The sequence below is a fragment of the Rhinolophus ferrumequinum genome, chromosome 24 (genome assembly GCF_004115265.2).
Source record: "Rhinolophus ferrumequinum isolate MPI-CBG mRhiFer1 chromosome 24, mRhiFer1_v1.p, whole genome shotgun sequence".
NCBI classification, from domain to species: domain Eukaryota; kingdom Metazoa; phylum Chordata; class Mammalia; order Chiroptera; family Rhinolophidae; genus Rhinolophus; species Rhinolophus ferrumequinum.
In genome coordinates this window covers 9285745-9311910 of record NC_046307.1, presented here as the reverse complement: position 1 = coordinate 9311910, position 26166 = coordinate 9285745, and the positions used below count along the sequence as shown (strand labels likewise).

Below are 26166 nucleotides of genomic sequence, written 5' to 3'. Positions count from 1 at the left end.
ACTTCTAGTTTTTTTAAGCATTCTAAAATTCCAAAATGCTTATTACCGACATCTTTGGAAATACAAACAAGCAAAAAATTTTCAAACATAAATTACCCACAATCCCACCTTGGGAGGAAACCATCTCATTTTGAAACATCCATCCAGTTTTGGTTTTCATACAAGTATTTCATGGTCTTTCCAAACATGGTAAGCTGTGCATACTGTTTTTTAAGCTACATATCTCATGTAAAAAGACATCTTTCTGTTAAAACTGAAGAAAAATGGTTGAAATGGGTGAAGTGTAGCAAAGTGTATTATCAAAAGGCATAAACAAAACATCAGGCTCCTGAAGACGGCCTGGTGTTGCCTGGTAATTACCCCGCAAAGGTTAACTGCTTATCCAACTGCTAACAGCATAGTTTTGCCTTCAAGTCAACGCTAAAGCTTCCCTCTTCCTCCTGGTACCAAGGCTTACATACCATTGCCCCCTTCGTTTGGCTCATCCCCTCAAACGTTCAGTCCCACGATGTCCAACTCCCTCAGGCCCAAATCGTTCTGTACACATCAATCCCATCAGCACCCCTAAGACATTCTGACACTCAGGCTAGAAAATCTGAGGAGCCCGGTGTTCCACACCAGAACCCCAATCTCTCAGCCCCACCACCTCCGACAGGTCCTCTACAAAAACTTGAGATGCTTGAGTCTCAAAACCCACTGGTGGGAAGGCCTCTGGGTGAATCCTCACCAGCCCCATGGGAGCTCTGAAAGGCAGGCAGTTCACATTGAGCTGAAGCTGCCCCATCGCAAAACCTTCACACCAGCTCTGGCTTTGCCTCCAACACCCTCCCCCCCAGGGACATGCAGGGGACACTGGTACGTCTTCTGGGTAAACAGGGCTGTTCCTCTTTCCTGGTGACCCCAACACCCCTGTAAAATGATTATACTTCGGTCCCAGGCTTCCCTCTCACCTTACCGGATACCCAGTCCTCTCCCATGGACGGAGGCCCAGCAGAAAACTGACCTTACTAGACACATTTCTTGAAGGTGGCTGGCACAGGCCCTGCAGGCTCCTAGCACAACCAGAGCCCTGGGACTGTTAGGTGGCAGGACTCCAGAGGAACGCTCCGGCCCCCTCCCCACCTCGGCCCCATGCCTTGTACTGTTGAGATCTCTATGATGGCTTCATCCCCTTTCAAAACTCATCAAACACACACACACACACACACACTACACACCCAGTGGTGGCAATTGTTACTAGCACATTCTGGGTCAGGCACCTGGCCTGCACAGGCCTTCATGGGGCCGTAACCCACCCTCTACTATTGTCAAAGCCTCAAAGGCAGGCCCATCTCAGGAACAAGGGAAGGATTCCTACATCGGGAATGAGCCAAGACTCAACACAGAAGAATGAACATAAAAGTTCAGCTTCTTCCCACCCAGTGAGCTGTGACCCAACGGTTCAGACTGGACGTCTCTGACAAGTTAACAACTGAAATTTAGCTGAGAGGGCTCTGACTTCTGGAGAAAAGTTTTCATTGAAAACACACACACTCACACACAGAGATACACTCACTCTTCATTATGAAATTAAGGAAACCAATCCTTTGAGTGTCAGACAGGTTTCTTTTATTCATTTTTCCTCAACTTGTCTCATGTTTACTGAACGTTTTTCTTAGTGTAAGAACGTGACCTGGGGCTTTAACAAACCAATTTGGACAACGCAACCTGGATAAACGCTTGTCTGCACATAAGTCATCAATTATCACACCCTCGGGCCTGGCCTCCACGTAAATCCAATTGGTCTTAAAGCCTGTCTAAACAGAGAGCAAGCAGACCACATCACCTTAGTTCTAGTTTCAACTTTAAACTTCAAATTCACCCCATCCCAACACCCACGCCCTCCCCCACACAAAAAAATTTTTTTAGAAGAAATGGCCATTAAGGACTGAGTCAGTTACGTAAGAATTGGCTTAATCCTGCAGCCAGAACTCCAAAATAGCTATTGGCCTCAGAGCAGGCCAGTTGGAACTCTTGAAGCAAGATGGGTACAGAATGGATAGAGGACGCTGTAAGAACAGGGCCAGTTCCTGGTGTCACAAGCCTTCCATGCATGCTTCCACACCATCATAAATACACTTCCACCCTCCTTCTCTAAGCAAATGTTTCTCCATAGCACTTGAGAGCTTGTAACACCCTGAACTGTTTCAGTGCAGATGGACAGAAACTTATTCTAAATACGCACAGTATAATCATATTTCTAACAGGCCAAAATTAACAGAAGGGCACTGTTATACAGATTAACAATTATTACAGAGATCCAAAATGTAACCAAGAAAGCTTGTAACAGTTTCTAAGGCAGGTACCAGCGCTGGCCTCTAATACAGGCTTCCCTTGGAGTTTCCAAATGTCTCACCCCACCGACACTGCCCAGAGGGCAGTCCGCGGCGATGCCGGGGTGCTCCTGACATCGACTGCGCAGGAAGAACGAGGTGTTGCTGAAGTCTGGCACCACCCTCCTTTAACACTAATTTCAGACTCGTCCAGTATAACCCAGTGTATGTTAGCTTTTCCAATGATCTGTCAGCTGTTTCATACATACAAATTGGCAGATTCATGACAGATAGTAACACTTAACACACAAGTGACTGTGAATGAGCTAAGAACTTTTAACTCTTGTCCTAGGACTTCAAGCTATACCTCAAATTTACACAGAACATCTCTCACCTGAATAAGCAGGCCAGGATACAAATCTTTACACCGTAAGAATCAATTCCTGTTCAATTCCTCATGCCTATATCCAACAATACACTACCCAATTCTAACCTTCCAAAGAAAAAATTAATTAGGCTTTGACGCTTGGGGTATTAGTGAAACATACTTTCAGGAACGGACTTTCTCAGGAAGAACCTCCAGGTCTAAATTCCTCCATTAACAACTTGCTCCAGGTGAAGGGGTCTCTTTCCCAGGGGTAGCACATGGCATCTGTAATGGGGGCTCCTTTACGGGGCGCGGATACAGAGGGCTGGGAGTCCAAGTGCAGCAGAAGTGAAATGTGGGGCAGCTCAGAGCACACCTTAGTTGTTCTCTGTTAATCCATGCCATGCCATGCTCTAGGTCTCAGGAACAGCGGGAGACCCCACCCCCATCCCCACACCAGGCGGGGAGACTGTGTGGCAATCTCCACAACAGGTTTTTGAAGCACAATTAGGGTTCCTGCCATGTCATAATGAAAAGTTTGCTTGATAGCTAGTTTTCGCTATAGCTCAACTTTCCAAAACAAACTTATCTTCGTATAAGCATGATTTAAACATAAAAGGAGTGAAGCATAAGCTCAGTAACACTAACTGGGCTTCTAAATAGTACCATTATGAAAAAGATACAATGCACTTAATTTCTGTATCTAACTATTTAGAAGTCAAAATGCTCCATACAGAACCTATATCCCCTCCCCCCAAGCCCCCCTAAAAACTGACTAAGAAATGTCCAGTATTTGATTGCTCTAGTTGATATTTAGAACAAAGTTGACAACTTAAAGCTTTATAATAGTCTGTTTTAATATAAACAATTGTTGGAATCAATCAATGTCCATTTCTGGAAGCTTCTTGTCTGAATCCGAAGGCACAGCCGTGTCTGTACCCTGCTCGGCAGCCTGAGGGCCTGGGCTGTCTCCTTGTCCGTCCACTGGTCCATTCTGCTCTGCATTTTTTTGCTCTTCTTTTGGAGGTTCCACTTTGGGTTTGGGCTTTGAAATTATAGGGCTACAGATACTAGTCAGCTCCTAGAATGGCACAGAGAAAATTACGGTTTCTTATAAAATAACAAATTTTACGTGACACACGAAACCCAAGTCCACCCTCTCCCACCCAATCCCCAAGCCAGAAGCTAAGATGCAATGATGAAGTTCCCTCCTAAATACCTCTTTTAAGGGCTATTAATAGTAAGTAACAAGGCTAACAATACTATTTAATATTTAAAGCCATAAAATACCTTAATTTTAGCTTCAACCTCTTTTGCCTTGACAACTGGATCCATGGTTGGACTCTGCTTATTTTGCAGATTCAGTTTTTTATTCATCCACTCCATGGCCTCATTGGTGCTTTTTTCCACCTTCATCACATCAGCAGCATCCAAATGGTCATACTGGTCCTCCTGCAACAACCGTCAACCAGACATTGTCAAAGGATGACACTCCCTACCCAAGTATCATCTAGTACCTCAGTCTTTCAAGAAGTCACAATCTTTCCAAAAACCTCACAATATAAACAAACATTCAATTCTTTAAAATTCAAGAAAGGAAAAGTAATCCCAATTTTTAAAACACTCAGCAAATAGATTTAAAGGTCAAAAATATACATAAGGTAGCAATAAAAAGGCTTCAACAGTATATACAGCACATGGTTTACACAACACCTTATAAAGATTAATTTCACAATGCAAAAAATTACATGTCATCAGCTATGAGAGCTGAGGTTTAGGTGCGCTCATTATGAACTAAATAATGAATACAACTTTTTAAAGGCCCTTCAGAGGCCCCCCAAAAAACACGCTCAATTTGTCTCTCTTAAAGTTCCTTAACGGACAATACATTGAAAACCTGGAGTATAGTGGGGTGTGTTTAAGAACCCGAACTCTAGAGTCAGATCTCAGGCCAAGTCCCAGCTTCCCAAACACTAACCCTGGGTGTTGCTTAAGGACAGTGAGGCTTAAAGAAGTTAGAAGTTGCCTATAAATGCTGCTACTACTGCCTGCTTCATAAGGGGACTATGAGGATTTAATGAGACAATGTAATAGGATGTACGAAGTATGTATCATATAGTGTTCAAAAATTGACAAGCAGCAGTTTACTGGTGAGACAGTGCCACATGCCTAACAAGCCCGATTATATGCCTAGCATTGTCCTCAGACCGGCCACGATGGAGGAGGTTAAGTCGCCGATGAAGCATTCACATCAAGAAAAGGAAATTAAACATTATTCAATTCGAGTCCACCTATTAGAGAGAAGCAGCGATTCTCAGAGTTCTTAATAAGATTCAACAAAACATTATACATTAACAGGCGAAAAGAAAATATTATTAAGTAACAGTTAAAGAGAACAAAAGAAAAACTATGTAAATGCCTCAAAACTTTTACCAAAACAGCAGTAGGGAAAAAGGGGAAAAAAAGATACCTTGTTTTTGAAAGAGCTGATTACTTTCATATACTGTTGGATTTGTTTCCCTAGTTCTTCAAATAATTTTGGTCTTTCTTCAGATTCCTGGAATCTTGTCTTAATAGGTTGACCTAGATTCTTAACAGAAGAGAGAATACACAAATTCTTCACAGAGCAGTTTGAACTATCTTAGTATTGTTTCTACTGAGTACCGACTAAAGTACATTTAATCTCCATGCACTATATATAAGAAGTTACATATTTTCCCCAGCCCATTAAATACATACCAGGCTAGATGTGAGAATACACCTTAATACTGCTCCCTGTGCCACTTCATCTTACGACCTGAGCCCTAATTCTCAAAACACAGTGGGGAGACATCCAACTACTAGGTGCCCCTGATAATGATACACAACACTAAATATGAAATACTGTTGCCAAAAAAAAAAATTTTAACCTGAATCTGATGAAGCCTCTGGATCTAAAACAGCAATTTACTAGATATTATTAAACACCAAAGAGATGAAAATCAGCAAAATCCAGACAGTGGGCAAATCCTACAAGATGCATGATCTATTTTTTTCCTCAACGAAATAAGGGGGGAGACATGATAGAAAGAGAACTATACAGATTTAAGAGACTTGTCAACAAAATGTATGGGATCCTGAGTCAAACAAACTAAAAAGTAATTTATGAAACAACTGGAACTTGAAAACTGAATATATGGTAATATTAATGGTGGTATTAAGGAATTTTTTAGGTGTGACAATGGTAGAGTTTAAGGTGACATTTTCTTTTAAATACATATTGAATATTTTTGGATAAAATAACATGCAGGACTTTTTTCAAAGAACGGAGAGGAAGCAGAAATGAAACAAAACCAGCCATAAGTTGACAACAGTTGAAGCTGTTCTCTCTACAGTGGTACCTCGGTTTTCGAACGTCTCCATTGACATTTCGGTTTACGAACACCATAAATTTTATGGATCTATGGTATCATTAGGTAGTAAAATTCATGCTAAATTTGCAGTTTTAGGGGTTGGTTTTGAAGGTCTGGAACGGATTAATCCATTTTGCATTACTTTCTATGGGGAAACCGTGCCTCGGTTTTCGAACGTTTCTGAAACCGAACCGTCTTCCGGAACGGATTACGTTCGAAAATCAAGGTACCACTAGAATTACATGTGTTAGACATCTCCCATAATAACAAGTAAAACAAACACTCAACGGGAAGGATCTCACTGGAGGCTCTTGCTATTCTTGCCAGGATGAGAGGAAAGTGCAGGCTCTGACGTGAGCAACGCCATTCCAGGTTAGTCACATGGCCCAGCTTGACAAGAAACTAATCCAGAGAAATGTGAGCCGTCCTTGTGCATTTGCATCCTGTCCCCAACGGAAGCCCTCAACTTTAGTTCTTTGTCCTTTTAACCGTAAGGTTTAAGGATCAGATTCTCTACATACAAAACCAAATGCTCTGCCTTACTGAGAATCAAAGCCAGGTACACAGCCCTGCCCCGAATGTAGACAGGTACCTTCAGGACAGGACATCTTGCTAGTCTCTGTATCTCTTGACAACAAGAACGCACTCAATCTCCAATTCAGTGAACATTTTAAGTCTAAACTCAGTTTTCAGAAAAATTCTTTTTTTACTATGAGGTTCTAAAAGTGAGAAAGATAGTGAACCAGAGTGATAAAGCGTATGGCAAGCTTCATTACTTGCCATGAGAATTCCTCCCTTTCTGAGATGCTCTCCTTAGAAACTACAGCATGGGTTCAGAACACCTCTGCTTTTGAGAATCACTTATTGGTTTTTGTCCTTTTTTTTTCAGTTTCAGGTGTGCAAAACAAGAAAATGATTAGACATTTACACCCCTCACAAAGTGATAACCCCCAAGTCTACTACCCCTCTGACATCGTACAAGGCTATTACAATACCACTGACTATACTCCCTATGCTGTACTCTACATCCCGTGACTGTATTTGACATTCAATATAATTTTGTATTAGTTCCAGGTGTACAGCGCAGTGGCCAGGCATTTATATCATCTATGAAGTGATTTCCCCCCTCCTCCACCCAGCTTAATCCAGTACCCATCTGACAGCCTACAGCTGAGTGTCACTTACTTTTAACTCAGCCAATTTATCAATATAAACTTGCTTTGGCTGGTCTTCTCCATCCTCATACAACCAATTTTCAGTATCTTCTAGTTTCAAGGTAAAACTGTTACGATCCTGAAGATGAAGAAAATATTGTAATTAGGTCAATCAAAAATCAGTTGATTCACCAGTGGAGTCACAGGCACAGACTTCGATTTATCTGGATTTGCTTTAAAATACAGGGGAAGGGGGAGTTAGGGAGGATAGAAAACAAGACTAGCAGAATGTTATCCTGCTCGATATGCACCGGGGGTTTTAATATATTATTCTCTCTGCTGTAAGGGATGTTTGGGTATGTTTTTGAATTTCAGAATTAAAAACTGCATTTAAAAATCAGTATATTAAAATAAACATCAGGGAAAAGTGAGCTGATTTAAAGGAAGATATTAGGTAAATAATGGTATGCAAGTGTATCAAAAAGTGATTCAAAGACTAACCTTAGGAAATACTCCACTAATAAAGAAATACAAAACGATAGCCCCCAAAAAGTACATTTTAATCATTTCACTGTGTACCTACAGACACAAACTTCCCTTCTAACAAACTTAAGGCTACTCCCAGAAGACACATTAGTAGGTAAGCACATTGTGGTATATACTTACATCTTCACTCACAAACTTCTCATATTCACCACTAAGCTTGTCTCTCATTTCATACACATATTCTTCTACTGCGTTCTTAGCGTCATTTCTCTCCTTTTCCAGCTTATCCTGCATAATCATCTTACCCTGAAAACAGTATAAATCAGTCAGACATTTGGACAACTGAGACAATTTCTTCTTAAATATTAGAAGATGTAATAAGAAACCTGACAGACAACAATTAATTCAATAAATGTGCTCTAAGGTCCCAAACCTTGCATCGTTCACCGTAACAAGAGTTACATACTGACTAGCAACAGGGGAAGGAATAAACAAAACAGTGCTACAATGAATGTTATGTGATTTCTCCTACCATCAACTTCCAGGACCAACAACCTTAAATATCCCAATCTCTAGTGAACGTACTCACACCCCCAAACGTGAACGCCACCTCCCCTAAACCAAAGCCACAATGTCAAAGATCTCGTAACAGAGCTTCTAGCAACAGACGTAGTATCACTATGAAAGAATTTGGCATTATAAGGGATCTATTAAATTTGTCCTTGCGGTATCCAAAAATCTGAAATTATTTTTTCTCAAACAGAAAACCACCAAAAATGTGTAACAATCAATAGACATAGTTTGAACACAATGTCACATTAATTTGTTAGCTTGTTATTCTATGAGACTTGAGATAAGCACCTCATTTTCAATGTACAAGTCGAGCATCTCTCTGTCTATCTGCCATAACAGCTGATTCTCAATTGGCAGGTCCACCGTACTGGTCTTCACTTTTGCCTTCTTGGCTTGAGGGGGCTGATCCATCTTTTTGTCTTTTGATCCAGCTTGAGAGGTCTAAAATAAAAGAAAGCATTAAGAACAAACACATAAACAGACTATCTTAAACTTCTGAATGGGTCACATTTCAAAAGCCATTTTTGCTTATTTGTTTTCTGATGACCGAAATAACACAGGACTATTTCTTATAATACCTGGAAAGTTAAAAATATAAATATTACAAAAGTAGTCAAATCCATAGTGGTTGCCAGGGGCCACGGGGAAGCAGGATGAGGAAATAGGGGGTTGTTGTTTAAAAGGGACAGTTTCAATCTGGCAAAATGAAAAAATTCTGGAGATTAGTTGGTTGCACCACAATGTGAATAACACACTTATCACTACTGAACTGGAGGGAAGGAGGGTGGGAAGGAGGGAAGAAAGAGGAAAGGAAGGGAGGAGAGAGGAATGGAGGCACTAACAACCTCCCATAAATCCACAATCAACATATAATCACTATAAAATCTCTTATTTTCTTCCACTCTTATCTAAACATATAGACACGCGTAGGAAATTAGTGAGGCAAGGGTATGAAATTTTTGTGATCAGAGACATTATCAATATGACTTCCAGAATGTCTGTACCTATTTACATTCTCACAAGGAATAAGAGAACCTATTCTACTGGACCCAGGCCAAAACCCGGAATTCATCTACCATCATGTCACTATTATTTTCTCTGAGTCAATAACCTTTTTTCACACGCTATAAACCATACTTATTTTTTCAAACTGCCTAGACGTATTTCATCCACCGTTCTTTTAGGATTTTAGTGATTTTTTTTCCCCTCAAGTGACTGACTATTCTTATTTTTTCTAATTTTATATTATTTGTCTATACAAATTTTTATTGTCGAATTTATCCATCTTTTCCTCTGGGATTACTTTCATTGCTTTTCTACTTTGAAAACCCTCCAATTCAAAGATTAGAAAAATATACATTCAAGTTGTTTTTACTTTTGACTTTCAAATTCATCTGGAATTCAATTTGCTCTGTGATGTGAAACAAGATTTCAAAGTCATTTCCCCACCTCCTACCCAAGTAACTTATGTCAGTTGCTGAAATTTATGTATCATTCGTATTTCGTTTCCCTTGGAAATGGTACATATTGTGAAAAGGCGCCAGTTTCCAAGCCACCTCATGGAAGAAGCCTCAGTAACAACCCCTCTGAAATTTCCCACAGCCTTTGACACAGGGGGCGGGGAGGGGGGCAGATGGCACTTCTCCTTTCTCCTCCTACCCCATCCTCCACAAACACACACACAGACTAAGTACTTCTCTCTCCACTGCCCCCAACCCAGCCAACAACATGAAGGCCTGTAATAGACTAAAGCATCTGTGAGATGATTTCTTCTGTCCACTACTGTCTTTTTTACAATTATTTATGCAGCTAAAGGAAAGTAATTAAAATTTATTAACTGATAGGAAAATGATTAAGACTTAAGTCACCTTAAGGCTCTGCTAAACATTTTTAAATGCGACAATCAGAAATACCCAAGGTGAGATCATATATTGCAATGTCATAAATAGCTTGAAAGGAAAGGTGTTTTCAATGCTGACAACAAATTTAAATATGAAAATTCAAAAGTTAGAATTAAAGAATGGGAATCTTATGTATTCATTTAAATAAATGCTTGAGTAAATATATTACTTACATTATTTACAAGATGTACTTAAATACATTGTTATTTTAAAAATATCTTTTGACAAAAAGACCAATTTCAGAGAGCTGACAAAATCTGAAAAGAATTATCTCATTGTTTATTGGTAAATAACGGGTAGGATGGCTATTGGTAACAGCCATTCAGAAACCGGCACGAACTAATCTCCAGTCTAATAAAACTAGGGCTTCTGCAAGCTTTCTTCTCATACATTGACCAGAATAGAGTTCAAAGATCATCTTACCAAACATACTTTTCTAACATACAAAATTTTGCTTACAAACTATTCAAATACATGAAAGAACTCCTAATATAATTATCTTCTAAGACAGAGGATAAACACAGCCAAAACAAACCATGTTATGTGATGGGGCTGTAATTCATCCTTCTCTCAAATATAACTTAGACATACCTCCATTTCTTCAGACTCTGCCTTATTTTCTGCTGGTGTCTGCTGCTGTTGCTCTTCAACATGAGGTTCTTCTTGGTCCACTTGCATCTTCTGAAAAACAGGTCACATCAAATCCTGAAACTAGGTAATACTAGTGAAAGACTAAACAACCTTCATGACATGACAAAACATGGTATCTAATTCTTGCTGAACTACCAGCCATCAGAAGACCAAGAGTCCAGCCGTGATACAAATGTTAATCTAGAACACAGAAGTTTTTCTCTCTGGATCTCGGTTACTGTACTTGTACACTGGAGGTAACACCTGCCCTGATCGACCCATATCTAAACAAGAGTAGCTGTTGAATTGCTTTATAAATCATAAAGTACTCATAATACACAGTGCGGCATAATTTAACACAATATCATCTGAAGAGAGCATGAGTTTCTCCAAGCTTCCTCATGAGTAAATTTCTCTAACCTTAACTTCAACCAGTTTTTAGATCAGCCTTCTTTTTCCCCCCTTTCTTCCGCCTCATCCCCCCTCCCCCCCACAGCAGTTCAAGCCGTTGTTTCGCAGTCTAGTTGTGTAGGACACAGCTCCCTGGCCCACGCTGGTATTATGAGCCTTGCACTTCCCCCCCCACCCCTGCTGAGGCAGTCAGTCGCCAGTTATTGGTTGGCCGCTCACAGCAGCTCTGGCAGCTCTCCGCAGCTGCCGGCCGCTCACACCAACCTCTAGCTGCTCACAGCAGCCCAGCTCCAGGGAGAGCCGTTGTTCACAATCTTAGCTGTAGAGGGCGCAGCTCACTGGCCCATGTGGGAATTGAACCCACAACCTCGGCGTTAGGAGCACGGCGCTCCAACCACCTGAGCCACCGGGCCGGCCCTAGATCAGCCTTTTCATCCTCAAAAGTACAACTACTGCATGCACTGGGGGAGGTGAACACCTTGAGAATTCTGTTAAAAGGCCAAAGCCTGGCAATAATGAAAAAGAAAGGAGAAGTTCGTGGAGATCCTGAATCAGTAGTTTTCAATACCTGCAGCACAACAGAATGACCTCAAAGGCTTTTAAAATTACTGATCCGTGAGCTCCAGCTCAGGCTAACCCAAATTTCTGGGGATGAGGCTCAGACATTTGTAGTTTTATAAAGCCTTAATTTTGATGCACAATAAGGACAACTCTGTGCATGATTCCAACAAACTGAGTGTACAGTCTATTACACTATTTGTGAAAATAATCAACTGAGATTCCTAACATTCTTCAGTAATCAAAAAGAAGAACTCAAATTGAGAAGTACATGGTCTAAAGGAAGGAGCCAACTATGTTCCATTTCTACATCAATTCTGCGTAATGACTGTCTGCTAGTTCACCCATGCTAAGGAAAGAGGACGAATACAAACCCACACTCAATAGCTGTCAATGTTTCCCTCTTTGACCCAGTCTTATTTGCTAGAATTTCTAGACAAGTCACCTCTGAGCCATCATAAATGGTATAAAATGTCCAGATTACCTCTTCTTCTTTTGTATTCTGATCTGTTTCCATTGGTTCCTCATTTTCCTCGAACTTCTGCACTTCCACTAGAGATGCACTGGACACACTGAAAATGCCATGGATATTTACTCGAACCTTGACTTTCACTTTTGAACTGGAGCCATCAGACTGAGGAGTGACTTTCTGAACTGAAAACTGAGCTGGGGACATATGAAAGACAAAAAAGAACAAATAATCTGAGAGGACAAATTCAAACATGAATGTAGGCACAAATGGCCAGGTTATGTCCACATCTCAATGACAAGTCAGTAACATCACACCCCAAATAAGCAAAGTGGGTACTTAAAATCTTACTAAATAATCAGTTTTCTCCTTTCTCTTTCACTTATAGTCAAACTCTTCTCTTCTCCCAATTAAGGACTCAAATATCTCCTAACCCTGCAAACATTTCTTTCCCACCAGTCCCTTATTCATCTTTATATGCTACTGCCAGATAAATACCTAAAACAATTTGTCACGTTCTCCTCAACTGGAAAAAAACCCCAATGATTCCATAGTGCTTTTCTGTGTTGTCAAGAAATTGCCATTTCTAGATTCAGTTACTAAACCAACGTTTTACTCATCTTTTTTAATTCACAAAACTCTGCAAAGCACGAATTATCATCTTTATTCCTGTTTTACAAGTGAGGAAAAGACTAGATTAGCTTTCCACAACTTCTAGTACCATTCAGGATATTCCTAATACTTTACCCATGTATTCAAGGTCTATAATTATCCTAGACCTAGGTTCTCTCTCCTCAACTGACACTATTTCCAGATTGTAAGTTTCTCAGAGTCTTCAAAGATTCTAGACTTCATAACTTATTGATAACTTCATAACTTATTGATACCACAATTTACTAATAATTTTCTGTGTACATCATACAACTCTACGTTAGGGTCAAAACGGAATTTATCCTTTCAGGACCTAGCATCCCGTGCTGCACAAGGTAAGCCCACAGATGCATGACCTAAGGAATATGGCCCGTACAGAGGGGGGAGCCAATTAAACCATGATCATCCTACTGTTTCTGAACCTGGTGACAAGTCTAGAAGACGGTCTTTTGTTGATCTAAAATACCCAAATTACTTATTCTGCTTATCCCAGTTCTCCCAAGTATATATATATATTTTTATTTTTAATTCCCAACTATTCACTTACCTATTGCTGGATCTGGATAGGGCAAATCCTGAGGAGACCTATAATAGGCCTCAAGAGTGAAAGGTTCCTTTCTATAAAATGTGAGTACTTTAGAGAAAGGAGCAGCATGATTTTTTGGAAAGACTTCACAGTCACTGAATGGAGAAAAAAGACAAACACACACAAATTTAGGGTATTTCTAACATTTTGCACATGTGTTCTAGGTTTGTAATTATTGGACTTTAGTTAGTTATTCTTCTCAACTGGCATCATTTCCAGATTATACGAGTTTCCAAAAACAAAATACACAGTTCTTAAATATATATATATATATATTTCAATCAGCGCAAAAAGGCACCACTTAAGCAGGATCAAGTATAAGAAACTAAATAAGGACACAAATTTATTCTGTTGACTAAAATAACTCATCATTTTGCTTCATGCACTGTAACAAAACGTTACAGATTTGTATTAAGTTGAAATGGAGGTCAATATTTTACTTAAACTTAACTCTGAATTAACTTTAAGTATAAAAATGATTAATAAATACTATTACCTTGACCCTTCTTCAGCTGGAGAATTCCATCTCAGAGATATTGGATATGGTACTGCATCAGTGATAGAAAATTCTCTGACTTTGAAAGCAGGCGATAAGATTGCACACTACAATGATAATTTTTAAAAATTCCATTTGACAAATATAAACATTATGAACTGACATCACAAGATCTATAAAAAATAACTTCAGAAGGACATCATCAATAGTTTCCAAGTATTTACATCAATAATTTACTGGTGTCTGAATAAGCAGCTTTACAAACCTCTATCATTTGTCAAATTACTTATATAATTCAAATGTTACTTAACTTTTTTCCATTTACTCCAACCTTTAATTGATATAAAATGCTACTTCATATATGGACAATAGGTAATATGCCAAATTCTAGCAGTACTTCAGGCTTACCTATTTCTAGTCAATTCATTTTATTACATGTTATAGTATACAATTCCATTTACAAACGCCACCTCTGAAATTCATTTAAAAACAAAAGCTTCAGAATCTTAACCTCAGGTTATTAGCTGGAGACATAAAACCACAGCGGTTTGTCACAATGACCTGTAAGTGGCTACATGTGGAAGAAAGAAAACAAACCTGCAATGCACAGCCGCGAGTGACAGCTTCATCGGCATTTAGTGTGGTACTGAGTTCTTTACCAAAAAACTTGCTGATCTTCTCTTTTACTGCAGGGATTCGTGTTGCACCACCAACTATCTCCACTGCATAAATGTCTTCTTTCTTTAACTCTATTTTAAAGTGATTAGATTACACATTTAAACAATTTTTAAAGTAGCATTTTGTAGTGAAATAAAAGAGCAATGCAACATCTTATCACAGCAAAACACCTCACAAATGTGTAACACACCACACCACTCCTCCCCCCATCCACCACGGCATGCAGGCAAACAGGCGTGCTCACACGCAGGGATGTAGGGCATTTGGAAACAGGTATGTTTTGATGCTCAAAATAATGGGGGCAAGATAGCACAATGATACTGGGATTTAGGAGGTGAGGGTCAGGAATACTCAATGCCCTACAATCTCTCAAGAGTCCCACACAGAGTTGTTAGAACATGAATCGTTAAGCTAGCCGTAAGGAAGGCAGCAAGGCCTTGAGATACAGGATCACCACTACACGGCACGAAAGGAAAGGTTTTCAGATGCACATCTCGCCGCTCCAACCAGAGCATAAGTGTAATCCAGGTTATAACACATGTATAATCTCTTCACAGCAGAAGGAAAGAAGGTACACACCAAGGCTCTGCTGTCACTCATAAAATAACTCTTCATACCACCTACTCTCCTGGTCACATTTTATGTAATAATCACTGACAACTTGTTGAGAAGGGCTATTTAAAGAAACGGGCTGTCCCAGTGTGGAAAGAACAGGCCCGTTTGCCATAATCACTGTGATTTAAGAGCTGAGCCTCTGTCAAGCTGACAGTACCTTTCTACAGTCTGAAATAGTTAGAAACCAACACAACAGTAGACTCAAGGTAAACGTTCGTCAGGGGTTTAGGGAAATTCAGTAATATATTCCTAAATCAAACTTCTACCTTTTAGCCTGAGATTTAAAAAGTATCCTGTTAAAGTAAGAATGTGGTTATCATATCCTCCCTTTGCTCTATTTGTCTGTCATTCAGCAAACAAAAGATTCACTGACAGAAAAGCCTACAAGACAACTACAGCAGCACTGCAAAAAACAAATTTTATCACAATGACATAACTGAAAAGTTTATATCCATCTTTGATTCTGAATTAGGTTTCTTGGGAAAACTCAGATTTTCTTGGACACAATTATTAAAGATTACTTGTGGGGGTGGAGGGCCACTCCAAAAGGAAGATATAAAGAAGCTTAATATAGCACTCAAGTAGTTCATAATGAAAATTTGTATAACTGGGGAAAAAAAGTAATAAACATTTCCAAAACGTATAAGACACACTAACAGCTCAATCACATAAATACTTACTGGTTTGTTCCAAAACACTACGAAGTGGTGGCTCCACTCTAGCTAAGAGATCATCACACATCTCCAGAAATTTGCCTCTGTGAAAAAAACAACAAAAGGTTAAATCACATTCCAGTTTTACGTGGAATGGATGGCTATAAACAAACCAATAGGTAATCAAAAAAAAAAAAAAAAAGACAGATAATAACAAGTATTAGCAAGGATATAGAAAAACTGGATCCCATATATTCCTGATGAGATTATAAAATGGTGTAGCCACTTTGGAAAACAGTTTGGCAATTCCTCAAAATTTAAACTTGGTTACCATACGACCCAGCAATTCTACTCTAGGTATATATCAAAAAGAATTAAAAACATATGACCACACCAAAACTTGCACATGAATATTCACAGTAGCATTATTCTTTCATAAATAGCCGAAAACAGGAAAGAAAAAAAAAGCCCTTAAGTCCATCAAGTGTATTCAGCAACAGAAAGGAATGAATACAATAAAAGGGACTGATACACGTTCCAACACAGATAAACTTTTGAAACATTAGACTAGGTAAAAGAAGCCAATCCAAAAAAATACACATATGACTCCATTTATATGAAATGTTCAGAACAGGTAAATCCAGAGAGACAGAGTAGATTAATGGCCGCCTAAGGCTGGGGTAGGAAGGAGAGATACGGAAAAACAGCTAACAGGTACAGTTTCTTTTTTCTTTAATTAATATATTTTATTTTTTAGATCAGTTTTAGGTTTACAGAGAAATAAACAGAAAAGTACAAAGAATTCCTCTATGCCCCTCAACCCCCGCTCCAGTTCCCCTATTGACGTCATGCATTAGTGATACGTTCTAACAACTAATGAGCTAATACTGATACATGATAATATGTATTAGGGTTCAACAAGTTTTGACAATGTGTACGTGTACACCATTACAGTATATCACAGGGATACTGCATTTTGCCGTGTATAATGTGCTCCCCTGTATAATGGACACTTCTGTTTTTAGCCCAAACTTTCAGGGATATGGAAGTAGTACTACCCATGTATAATGCACATCCTTATTTTTCCCTCACAAATTTGGGCAAAAAAGTACGCATTATACACGGCAAAACACGGTAGTTTCACTGCCCTAAAAAACCCTCTTATTCATCCCTCCCTCCACTGAACCATTGCCAACCACTGATCTTTTTACTGTCTCTATAGCTTTGCTTTTCCAGAAAATCATATAATTGCAATCATACAGTATGTAGCCTTTTAAAACTGGCTTCTTTTACTTAGAAATATGCACATACGGTTCCTCCATGTCTTTCCACAGCTTGACAGCTCATTTAGGGGTTCTTTATGAGGTGATGAAAATATTTTAAAAATTGGATTGTGGTGATAGCTGCACCATTCTGTGCACATACTAAAAACCACTAAAGCACAAACACTTTAAAAGGGTCACTTTTATGAGTTACATCTCAATAAAAAGAAAAATTAGAGGTGTAGAACATACCTACCAAAACGGCAAAAATTCAAGACCACTATTACCAATACTGGTGAGGATGAGTAGCAACCAAAACTCTTACCTATTACCAGGGGTGTGAAATGACAGTTTTATTCCTAATAGCAAGCAATTCCTCAAATCTAAACACAGAATTACCATAGGGCCTAGCAATTCCACTCCTAAGTCTATATATACCCACATGAACTGAAAACAAGAGACTCAGACAAATACTTGTTCATGAATGTTCACAGCAGCATTACTCACAATAGCTAAAAGGTAGAAACAGCCCAAATGTCCATCAACTGATGAACGGTAAGTAAAAATATGGTATATCCATACAAACGGAATATTATTTGCCATAAAAAGCAATGAAGTAACTAATACATGCTACAATGTGGATGAACCTAGAAAATATTATGTTAAGCAAAAAAAGCTGGACAAAAAAGAAGCCAAACACATATTGTATGATTCCATTTATATACAACATCCAGAATAGGTAAATCCAAAGATAAAAATAGATTAGTGGTTGCCAGGGGGCAGAGGTAAGAGGAAATAGCAAGTAACTGCTTGATGGGTCTGTTTTGGGGTGATGAAAATGCTTTGTCACTAGACAGAGGTGGTCATGGCACAACTGAACGTACTAAATGCCCCTGAACTGTTCACTTTAAAATGGTATAAGAATTTTACCTCAATTTTTTAAAAAAGGTAATTAGACAAAATGCTATTCAGAAATAAAGCATCTAGTTTCATTAGCTTAAAAAAAAGACTACTAATGAGCATTAAAGACTAAATGAAGGCTACGAAACAGAGTAATAGTGTGTGCCCTAACAATGTAGATACAATTGTTTTATAAAAAAGCAGCACAGAGCTAATTAGTTATTTTCCGTTTTTTAAAAATATAACAAGTACCTATTTGGCTTTCATAATCACGTAACATTCCACTAACAATTTCTGAAACACATACTGGTAAGCCTCTACACCCTAACCCCCCTAACACATAACACACACAAAACTGCTACTTAATAAAAATGAAAACTGTCACTTTCAAGTAGGGGGAAAGGTTACTACGAATTTGGTTACTAGGCACAAGAAATTCAAATTCCGCCTCAGTTTTTTTGAAGCTGGGTCAGGCCACACTTCCCTAACTAAACAAGCCATCAGTCTTGCCTGAATTCTACCAATATAGTTCGCATCCTAAAGGACATCTCACTCTCACCATCCAAGCAACCCAACCAGACAACAGTAACATTCTGGGTGTTTCTAAGGACAGCCCTGAAACCTCAATTACCAGAACTGTTGTAGCACTGTACAAAAAGAGCTGTCTTCAAGTGACCGTGAACTACCCAAAAACTCCATTTTATGAATCAATGACTAAATCAAATTCAACATAATTCTGCATTAAAGCACTTTGGCCTGATTTTATGAAAACTGGTAATCACATGTAATTCATGCACCCGTAAAGAACTGCCCATTTCCTAGAATAGTCAATTAATCAGAATAAAAACATTAGTCTACATTATTAGAATAACCAATCCCAACCTTCACATACAAAGCAGGTTCCTGAATGGTCTCTAATTTTTACCTGTAGAACTGAAGTTGTAACAACTGTGATGATTTCAATAATTGGCTAATTAAGGCTAATACCAAGTGGAGAAAAATCACAGTTCAGTTTAACATCAAAACATTATTATAGTTACCTATTCATACTTCCAGATACATCAACATCATTCATAAAACATTCGATGCTCAAAGGGAGTTCTGAAGCATTTGCACTCATCAATTTCTTGAGTTTCTCACACTCTTGAGACAGTCGTAATAAAGCACGGATTTTAGACTTTATGTCTAGCTTGTATTTCTTTCCAAATTCTTCACAGAAGTGATTTACTAATACCTCATCAAATTTTCTGCCTCCCAGTGTTGTGTCAAATGCAGTGGCCAGAACCTTAGGAAAAAAAGATAATTCAAAAATAAACCAATCAATTTAAAATTTTACCACGAGATATATTTACCTGGTAAAGTGTAATAAAAAGGGGGGAGATATTAAGGTTGAAATAGGGCCATGTGCATGTGTCATTTAATCTTTATTACAACCACTGTGAAACATTATAACTCCCATTTACCGATGATGCTACAAGGCCAGACAGATCAGACAATCTGCAGGTCCAAAGCTAGTAAGCAGTAGAAGTGGAATTAAAAACCCAGTCTCCTCAAAACGCCACGTCCTCTCCACCAATCTGATTCCAAACAGCCATTACATACCCAAGGCCAAATATACCAACATGTCACGCACACCATTCCAGTCTTATCACTGTGAATAATACCAAAGGCCTAGCTAGCTCTATGCAGTTTACTACCAGGAAGGATGCTAAAAAAGCCTTTACTCCCAGCAATTTGTTTCCACTTAACAAAGAAGTCTAATTAGCTTGGGTTATCCATTTTCCACATCTCTAGCAGATTAGAAGCAAACTAGATCTTATCAGATCCAATAATAGTAGATTAAATCAGTGATGACATCCTTATGAAGGAATAAAATCAATAAAAACAATCTCTTCTAAAAATGCTAAATGTCATAGGGAAATAATCTGAATATGTTAACTGAAGAAAAAGAAAAACAGGACACAACTGAATATGGTGTGATTCCAATTTTGTTTTCTTAAAAGACTAGAATGAAACACACCAAACTACTAATAGTAAGATTATGAATATTATTTCTTTACACATAAATGTTTTCCAAGTTTGGGGATGTTTCTATAATGAGTATTTTTATAATTAAATTTTAATTATATTGGGAAAACTGACATGTGACAGCTGACAGTGAAGGATAACTTACAAAAAAAAGCAGATTACCACTAAGCCAAGACTAATTATGACCTGCGTCTTCTGTTTAAAAGGTAATAAAATTTCAGAAATTGTATTAGTAATCAAAGTTTAAACACTGAGAATTACACTTCATCCAGCATTTATATCTGTTAAAAATCAAAAACTTATTTCCCAATCATCCCAAAGATTTGCTTTCTTTGTATTTAAAGAAAACCTACAAACAATATAAGCCAGAATATAAAGTAGAACCAAACTGAGTTTTCAGAGAAACAAGACTATAACTAATTGTCTCAAAATGCCCTCCAAACCTAAAAAATACTTATTTGGGGATAAATAGTCCCCTACCCACCGATCCCCAAATTGAGGGGAGAAAGCCACTTTAGACCTTGGCAGCAGGAACACTGATACATAACCCTAATAATTAAACTCTCTAACAACATCCTTGGTTCGTAAGCAAATTCTAGATAGGATCACCGCGCTAGAGAGCTGCTTCTATATCCCACTATGGAACCAGCATATACCAGGAAGTTCAAACGTGACGGTGATCCCCCCTCTGGCGCCTTCTCGCCTTTAACCCTTCTAGTCTTCTCTGTGGACAAAACTACTTTCTCCAGAGGTCTAAGCTTTCCAGAAATCTAGATTATCATTCCTAGTCTGGTTTCTTTAGGCCATCCAAGTCTAGTCCCCCCTCCCTTTTTCCAGGACACTCAAAACCCTAAGAGCAAGAAGAGAATACATTTATCATAATCTCCTCAATCTTCAGTTTAAAACATCAAGGCACCATATGGTAAAGAATCTGTTAATAAGCTTGCAGGTAAGCATATTTCCCCCACGTTATAGATTAAGAAAAATAAGGCTCAGGAATCTTAAGAGTTTTTTCCTCAAGGCCTATGCTCTTTGCTTCACACCATGCCAACTCTTAATAAATGATTTTGGGCTTACAACTTCCACCCCACCCCTACATACCTGGTTTCTAGTTAAGATGGCTCACAGCCAAGTTTCCGTTAATGAAACAAAATCCTTTAACCAATTATTTAAATTGTCTCTCACGAATTCCTAATTACCATACATTTCTAATACAGTCTTCCACAAAAAAACATACTTACTTTAACTTTTCCTTTATTAAATGCACATACAGAAACTTGATAAGAAGAATGCCCCATATCTATGAAAACAACATTTCTTGGTTTCTCTTCTAAGGCAGGAAGATCTTGCTTATAGATTCCATATGCAAGAGCAACTACATAAGAAAAAATTGAATTCAACATAATATTATCATCTAAGTAGTAAACTTGAATTCATTTAAGTACGAAAAAACAGATTTTGAATATGATGAATGGAGCTGTAACATACCCTATGTTTCACAAGGAATCAATTCTTTATAAGCTCTGCACTTATTTATTCATGAAGATCATTAACTTCAGAGTTAAATGCTGACATGCACTTAGTGTTGCGTTCCTTAACATTTCTAATTCCTATGATTTTCACAATTGTTCGCAAACCACTTCCCCCATTTTCCCAAACATATTTTCCCAGATTTCCATCTCAACATTCCCACATATCCTATCCCTGAGATGTTGCTTTACACCCCCCATTCCTCTGATTCTACTAGTCCATGAGTGGTAGAAAAGGCCAGTTTTTAAACCAAAGCACTGCTCCAAACACACAAAAATATGATTTTTTCTCTCCCAAACCACCATGTAATTAAATACCAACATTGAGTGCTATGAAGGTCCAGAAAATGTACTGATCAGATGAATTCTTCAAATGTAACAGTGTTACCAAAAATACTAGGACACATAGGGGTAAGCACTCCAATCAAAATGAAGAACAAGAAACCCTAGGGTTTTAAGATTTCACAACCTTCAAGATTAATAAGCAAGTCAAACATTGTAGTTACTAGTCCCTTACCTGCAGTAGTTTCATTCATTAGTCTCAGGCAATTGAGACCAGCAATCTGTGTTGCATCCATCACTGACCGTCTTTCTGCATCAGTATAGAAACAAGGAACCTACAAAAAAATTTGAAAGTTTACAGTATTATGAAGATTCCTCATTTAAGATGCACCTACCAAAAAAAGTCAAATCCAGAAACACCCTCAAATACCTACAGCTATTTTTTTCTATATATAATTAAGAAGGTATTTCAAACCAGTAAGGAAAAGTTAGAAAATTCAGTAAGTTAGAAAATTCAGTAAGTAATGTTGGCACATATGGATAGCCAGCCATATAGAAAAAGTAAAAAAAGTTGCATCCCAACTGCACACCTTATACCAAAATACAGTTCAAATGAAAAAACTTAAATGTTTAAAAACAAACAAAAAAAAACAACCAAGAGTACCAGAATGAAAGGAAATTTTACCATCAGAATAGGAAAGGATTTTCTAAATATAACACAAAACCCAGAAGAAAAACAATGGGAGAGGATTAATACATTTGACTCATAAAAAAATTCTAATGACCAAATGGGGAAATATATTTGCAACTCATATCATAAAAATGCAAAGAGCTAGTCTAATGTATGAAGAACTACAAAATTATAAACTCAAAATAAAAAGAACAAAAAATAACACTTTACAAAAAGGGAATTACAAAATGGCTCTTAATTTTACAATGTTCATCTTCACCTAAAGAGTAAAATATTAAAATCACACATACTTTGATACCATTATTCTCCTATTAGAGATGAGCTAATACACCAATAAGCTGTGCTCGTGTGGCTATGGTCAAATAAGCTGGTGGAAGTGTAAATTAGGACGAATTCTTTAAAGGGCAATTAAACAATAGCTGTTAAAATTACAAATACAGTATTCCTCCTTCATACTCTGGGGGGAGGGGGTTATGTTCCAAGACCCCTGTGGATGCCTAAAACTACAGATAGTTCCGAACCCTATATATACTGTTTTTTCCTATACATACATACCTACGACAAAGTTTAATTTATAAATTAGGTGCAGTAAGAGACAATAATAAAATAGAACAATTACAATACACTGTAATAAAAGTTATGTGAATGTGGTGCCTCAAAGTATCTTATTGTACTGCACATACAGCGTGGACATACTGGACAAAGGGATGATTCACAGTCGGGCGGGACAGAGGACTCAGAATGGCATGCAATTTGTAACTTATGAATTGTTTATTCCTGGAATTTTCCATTTAACATATTCGGACTGTGGTTCACTGCGTGTAACTGAAACCAGGGAAAGGGAAACCACAAACAAGGAGGCACTATTGTACACATATCCTTTGTCCCAGCAACTGTACTTCTAGGAATTTAACTTATAAATCCTACAAACTTATGAGAACAAAATGGTATTTGTTCAAGTTGACTACTGCAGCATTCTTTACAATAAAAAAAATAAATTAAAAAAAAAAAGCTGGGATGTCCAAAAACAGAGACTGGTTAAATAAGTACGCACATAACCTGGAGTACCCTGCAGCCACTGAAAGAAATGATGTACGCTTTTACTGTTATGGAACAAATACAAGATAAATTGTCCAAACTTGGTTAGAAGAAAAATGAAAGTAAAAAAAAAAAAAAAACCCTACACGTATTCGCTTCAGTACATATAAACCTCTGGAAAGGTAGTAAAGTGGTAAAATCGGTAACCTTGGGAAGAAAAACCGACTCACTAGGTAGCAGAGGATGCAGAAGCTTCCCATCCACCCTCCTTTTTACACATTTCATTTTTGAACACTGGGGCTATTATTACCTTCCTAAAAAATGTAAGTTTATGTTTTAACAATAACCCATTTATAAATAAAGCAAAACACACCCAGGTGCTATTTACACAGCCATCAGATCTACCACTGGTACCAAGGGCTAGAGGAATGAGTGCACAAAAGTTCACAAAGAGGCCAGAGACTGCTGCCCTTGGAAAGGGCAAGGCCGGCCCTTTCTGAGCAACAGTTCCCTAAGTTGACAGAAAAATTTCTGTAAATGTTAAGTCTGACTCACTGTGCCTAAACTGTTTGTACAACTGAGTTTATGCTGAACACCTCCTTTCCTTGTGGGAGCCTGGAATTTTGGTCCATGCCAAGCACAGGGTACCTACATGACTGACTCCCAAGAGAAACCCTGAACTCCTAGGCTACGGGCAGAACTTCCCTGGTGTGCGACATTTCACAATGTTGTCACAACTTGTTGCTGGAAATATCAAGCGCAGCCAGCCTGATTCCGTTAACGGGGGATTCTTGGAAACTTGTACCTGGTTTCCTCCAGACACTGCCCATGTGCCTTTTCCCTCTGTTGTTTTGCTTTGTATCGTTTCCCTGTAATAAATCGTAGCTGACAGCACAGCTTACATGCCGAGTCCTGTGAATTCTCCTAGCAAGTCACTCAAAGCTGGTGGAGTCTTGAGGACTCCCAACACATGACTCAACACATCACCTTTTAACTTGATCCCAAAAGCTGAAAAAGCCACTCGGATATTCCACCATTTTACAGAAATTTTACTTCTACACCGAGTGTAAGTCAGGATCCACATTAAAGTCACTAGATGTGGAAATAAGGACAAATCTGACAGATCAATGGAGCACTGAGGAAAGGCAGAAAGCATCTAAGAAAACAGTGTCTGTATTCAATCTTTAAGAGAAGTAACATTTTCACTCTTTGCACCCGCAGAATGTGGACAACAGTCATAATCCTATTTTTCCCGACAAATGTTCAGTTCTGCTTTACTAGATAGCCATGAGCTAAGGAATCCACCAGACAAAAACACTGTGGGATGAAAAAGTCACCCAACAGTCCTTGCTTTGCCAGTCAATGCACCAACATTAAAACAAGAGGCCACAGAGGTAAAATATCAGATAACTGCAAAATAAGGAGATTCAGTGGCAAAGCCTATACAGCCTCCTAAATGTCAACAGTAGCTAAGGACTGTACCATTCTACAAGCACAAAGCTACTGACAGCCAGGCTTCCATCTAGATGGAGATCTGGAAAAGACAAGATGAAGCCTACCGCTGCCTTGCCTTTAGTGCTAAATACAGCAACAGCAAAGATACAGAGATAGGAATGGAGAAAAAGACTGTTTCTCATTGAGTGTACTCGACCAATTTAACAAATGAATGGCTCTCAGACACTATGCCAGGTGCTTGAAGAAATGCAGGAAGAAGTGGGCTTTCCGATAAGCCTTTACATAGGCAGAATAACGGGGCCTGAGCAAAAACTAGGGGGCAGAAAAGAATATTCAAGAAAATGAAGACTAGTGTGATAAATTCTTAAAATAAGAATACAACCTAAGGCAAAAACAATAACTATTTGCAGTTAAAATGCAAATGCTTCTTCATGCAAGCGCCCGATAACATGTAGGGAGCAAACTCACCGAAACAACACAGTCCACCACAGGCTTTTTAAGAACACTTTCCGCTGTCTCCTTCAGTTTGGACAAAAGCATGGCAGTCACTTGCTCGGTGGTAAAATTTCGTTCTTCCTCCATGTATTTCACCTGCAATAAAACAACAAAAAGATCTAGGACCTATTGTATTTCCTCATATCCTAAGAGCCTAAAACTTGAGCAATGTCTCACATCACCAACAGAACATTATCTCAAGAGGGAATTGAAGAAATTTGAAAGCAAAAATAACTGGAAGGTCCCTTCTAGCTTTGTAACACGCTTGTGAAACATGCCACATGGAGGTGAGAAGCACTATGTAAACAACAACATGCTGTGACAATTTACCTGTGCAGAAGCAAACTGAGGTGGCTCACCGTGAGCCACACTGCCCTTCCATAAAGGGCTCTGGTGATGGAAGTTCTTTCGCCACCTGACATGCTACGTGTGTGTTACTTGGTTTACTGTGTTGACTTAATTATCGTCTACCAATTAGGATCCAATCTAACCTGAGGACATGGTTTTAGTCAGACTTACTGCTGCAGCCTCAGCACCTGACAGACCTGACACAA

General features: G+C 38.5%; 1 protein-coding gene and 1 non-coding gene across 2 annotated transcripts in view; both read right to left on the bottom strand.

Annotated features, from left to right (window-relative positions):
- Window positions 1–1590: 1590 nt before the first annotated feature.
- The window catches only part of HSPA4 (heat shock protein family A (Hsp70) member 4), a 38275-nt gene continuing 13699 nt past the window's right edge, over window positions 1591–26166 (bottom strand). Inside the window, exons 4-19 of the mRNA XM_033096166.1 lie at window positions 25586–25708; window positions 22169–22268; window positions 21364–21497; window positions 19135–19379; window positions 15960–16036; window positions 14584–14735; window positions 13987–14093; window positions 13452–13585; window positions 12269–12450; window positions 10777–10866; window positions 8573–8725; window positions 7892–8017; window positions 7257–7364; window positions 5150–5269; window positions 3970–4131; window positions 1591–3760 (exon numbers count right to left, since the gene is read on the bottom strand). Coding sequence (XP_032952057.1) covers window positions 3557–3760; window positions 3970–4131; window positions 5150–5269; window positions 7257–7364; window positions 7892–8017; window positions 8573–8725; window positions 10777–10866; window positions 12269–12450; window positions 13452–13585; window positions 13987–14093; window positions 14584–14735; window positions 15960–16036; window positions 19135–19379; window positions 21364–21497; window positions 22169–22268; window positions 25586–25708 — 2217 coding nt within the window. The 3' untranslated portion in view covers window positions 1591–3556. The remainder of the gene's footprint in view (window positions 3761–3969; window positions 4132–5149; window positions 5270–7256; window positions 7365–7891; window positions 8018–8572; window positions 8726–10776; window positions 10867–12268; window positions 12451–13451; window positions 13586–13986; window positions 14094–14583; window positions 14736–15959; window positions 16037–19134; window positions 19380–21363; window positions 21498–22168; window positions 22269–25585; window positions 25709–26166) is intronic.
- TRNAR-CCU (transfer RNA arginine (anticodon CCU)) lies at window positions 11566–11639 on the bottom strand. Its single transcript has one exon. It is a non-coding gene; the product is annotated as a tRNA-Arg (tRNA).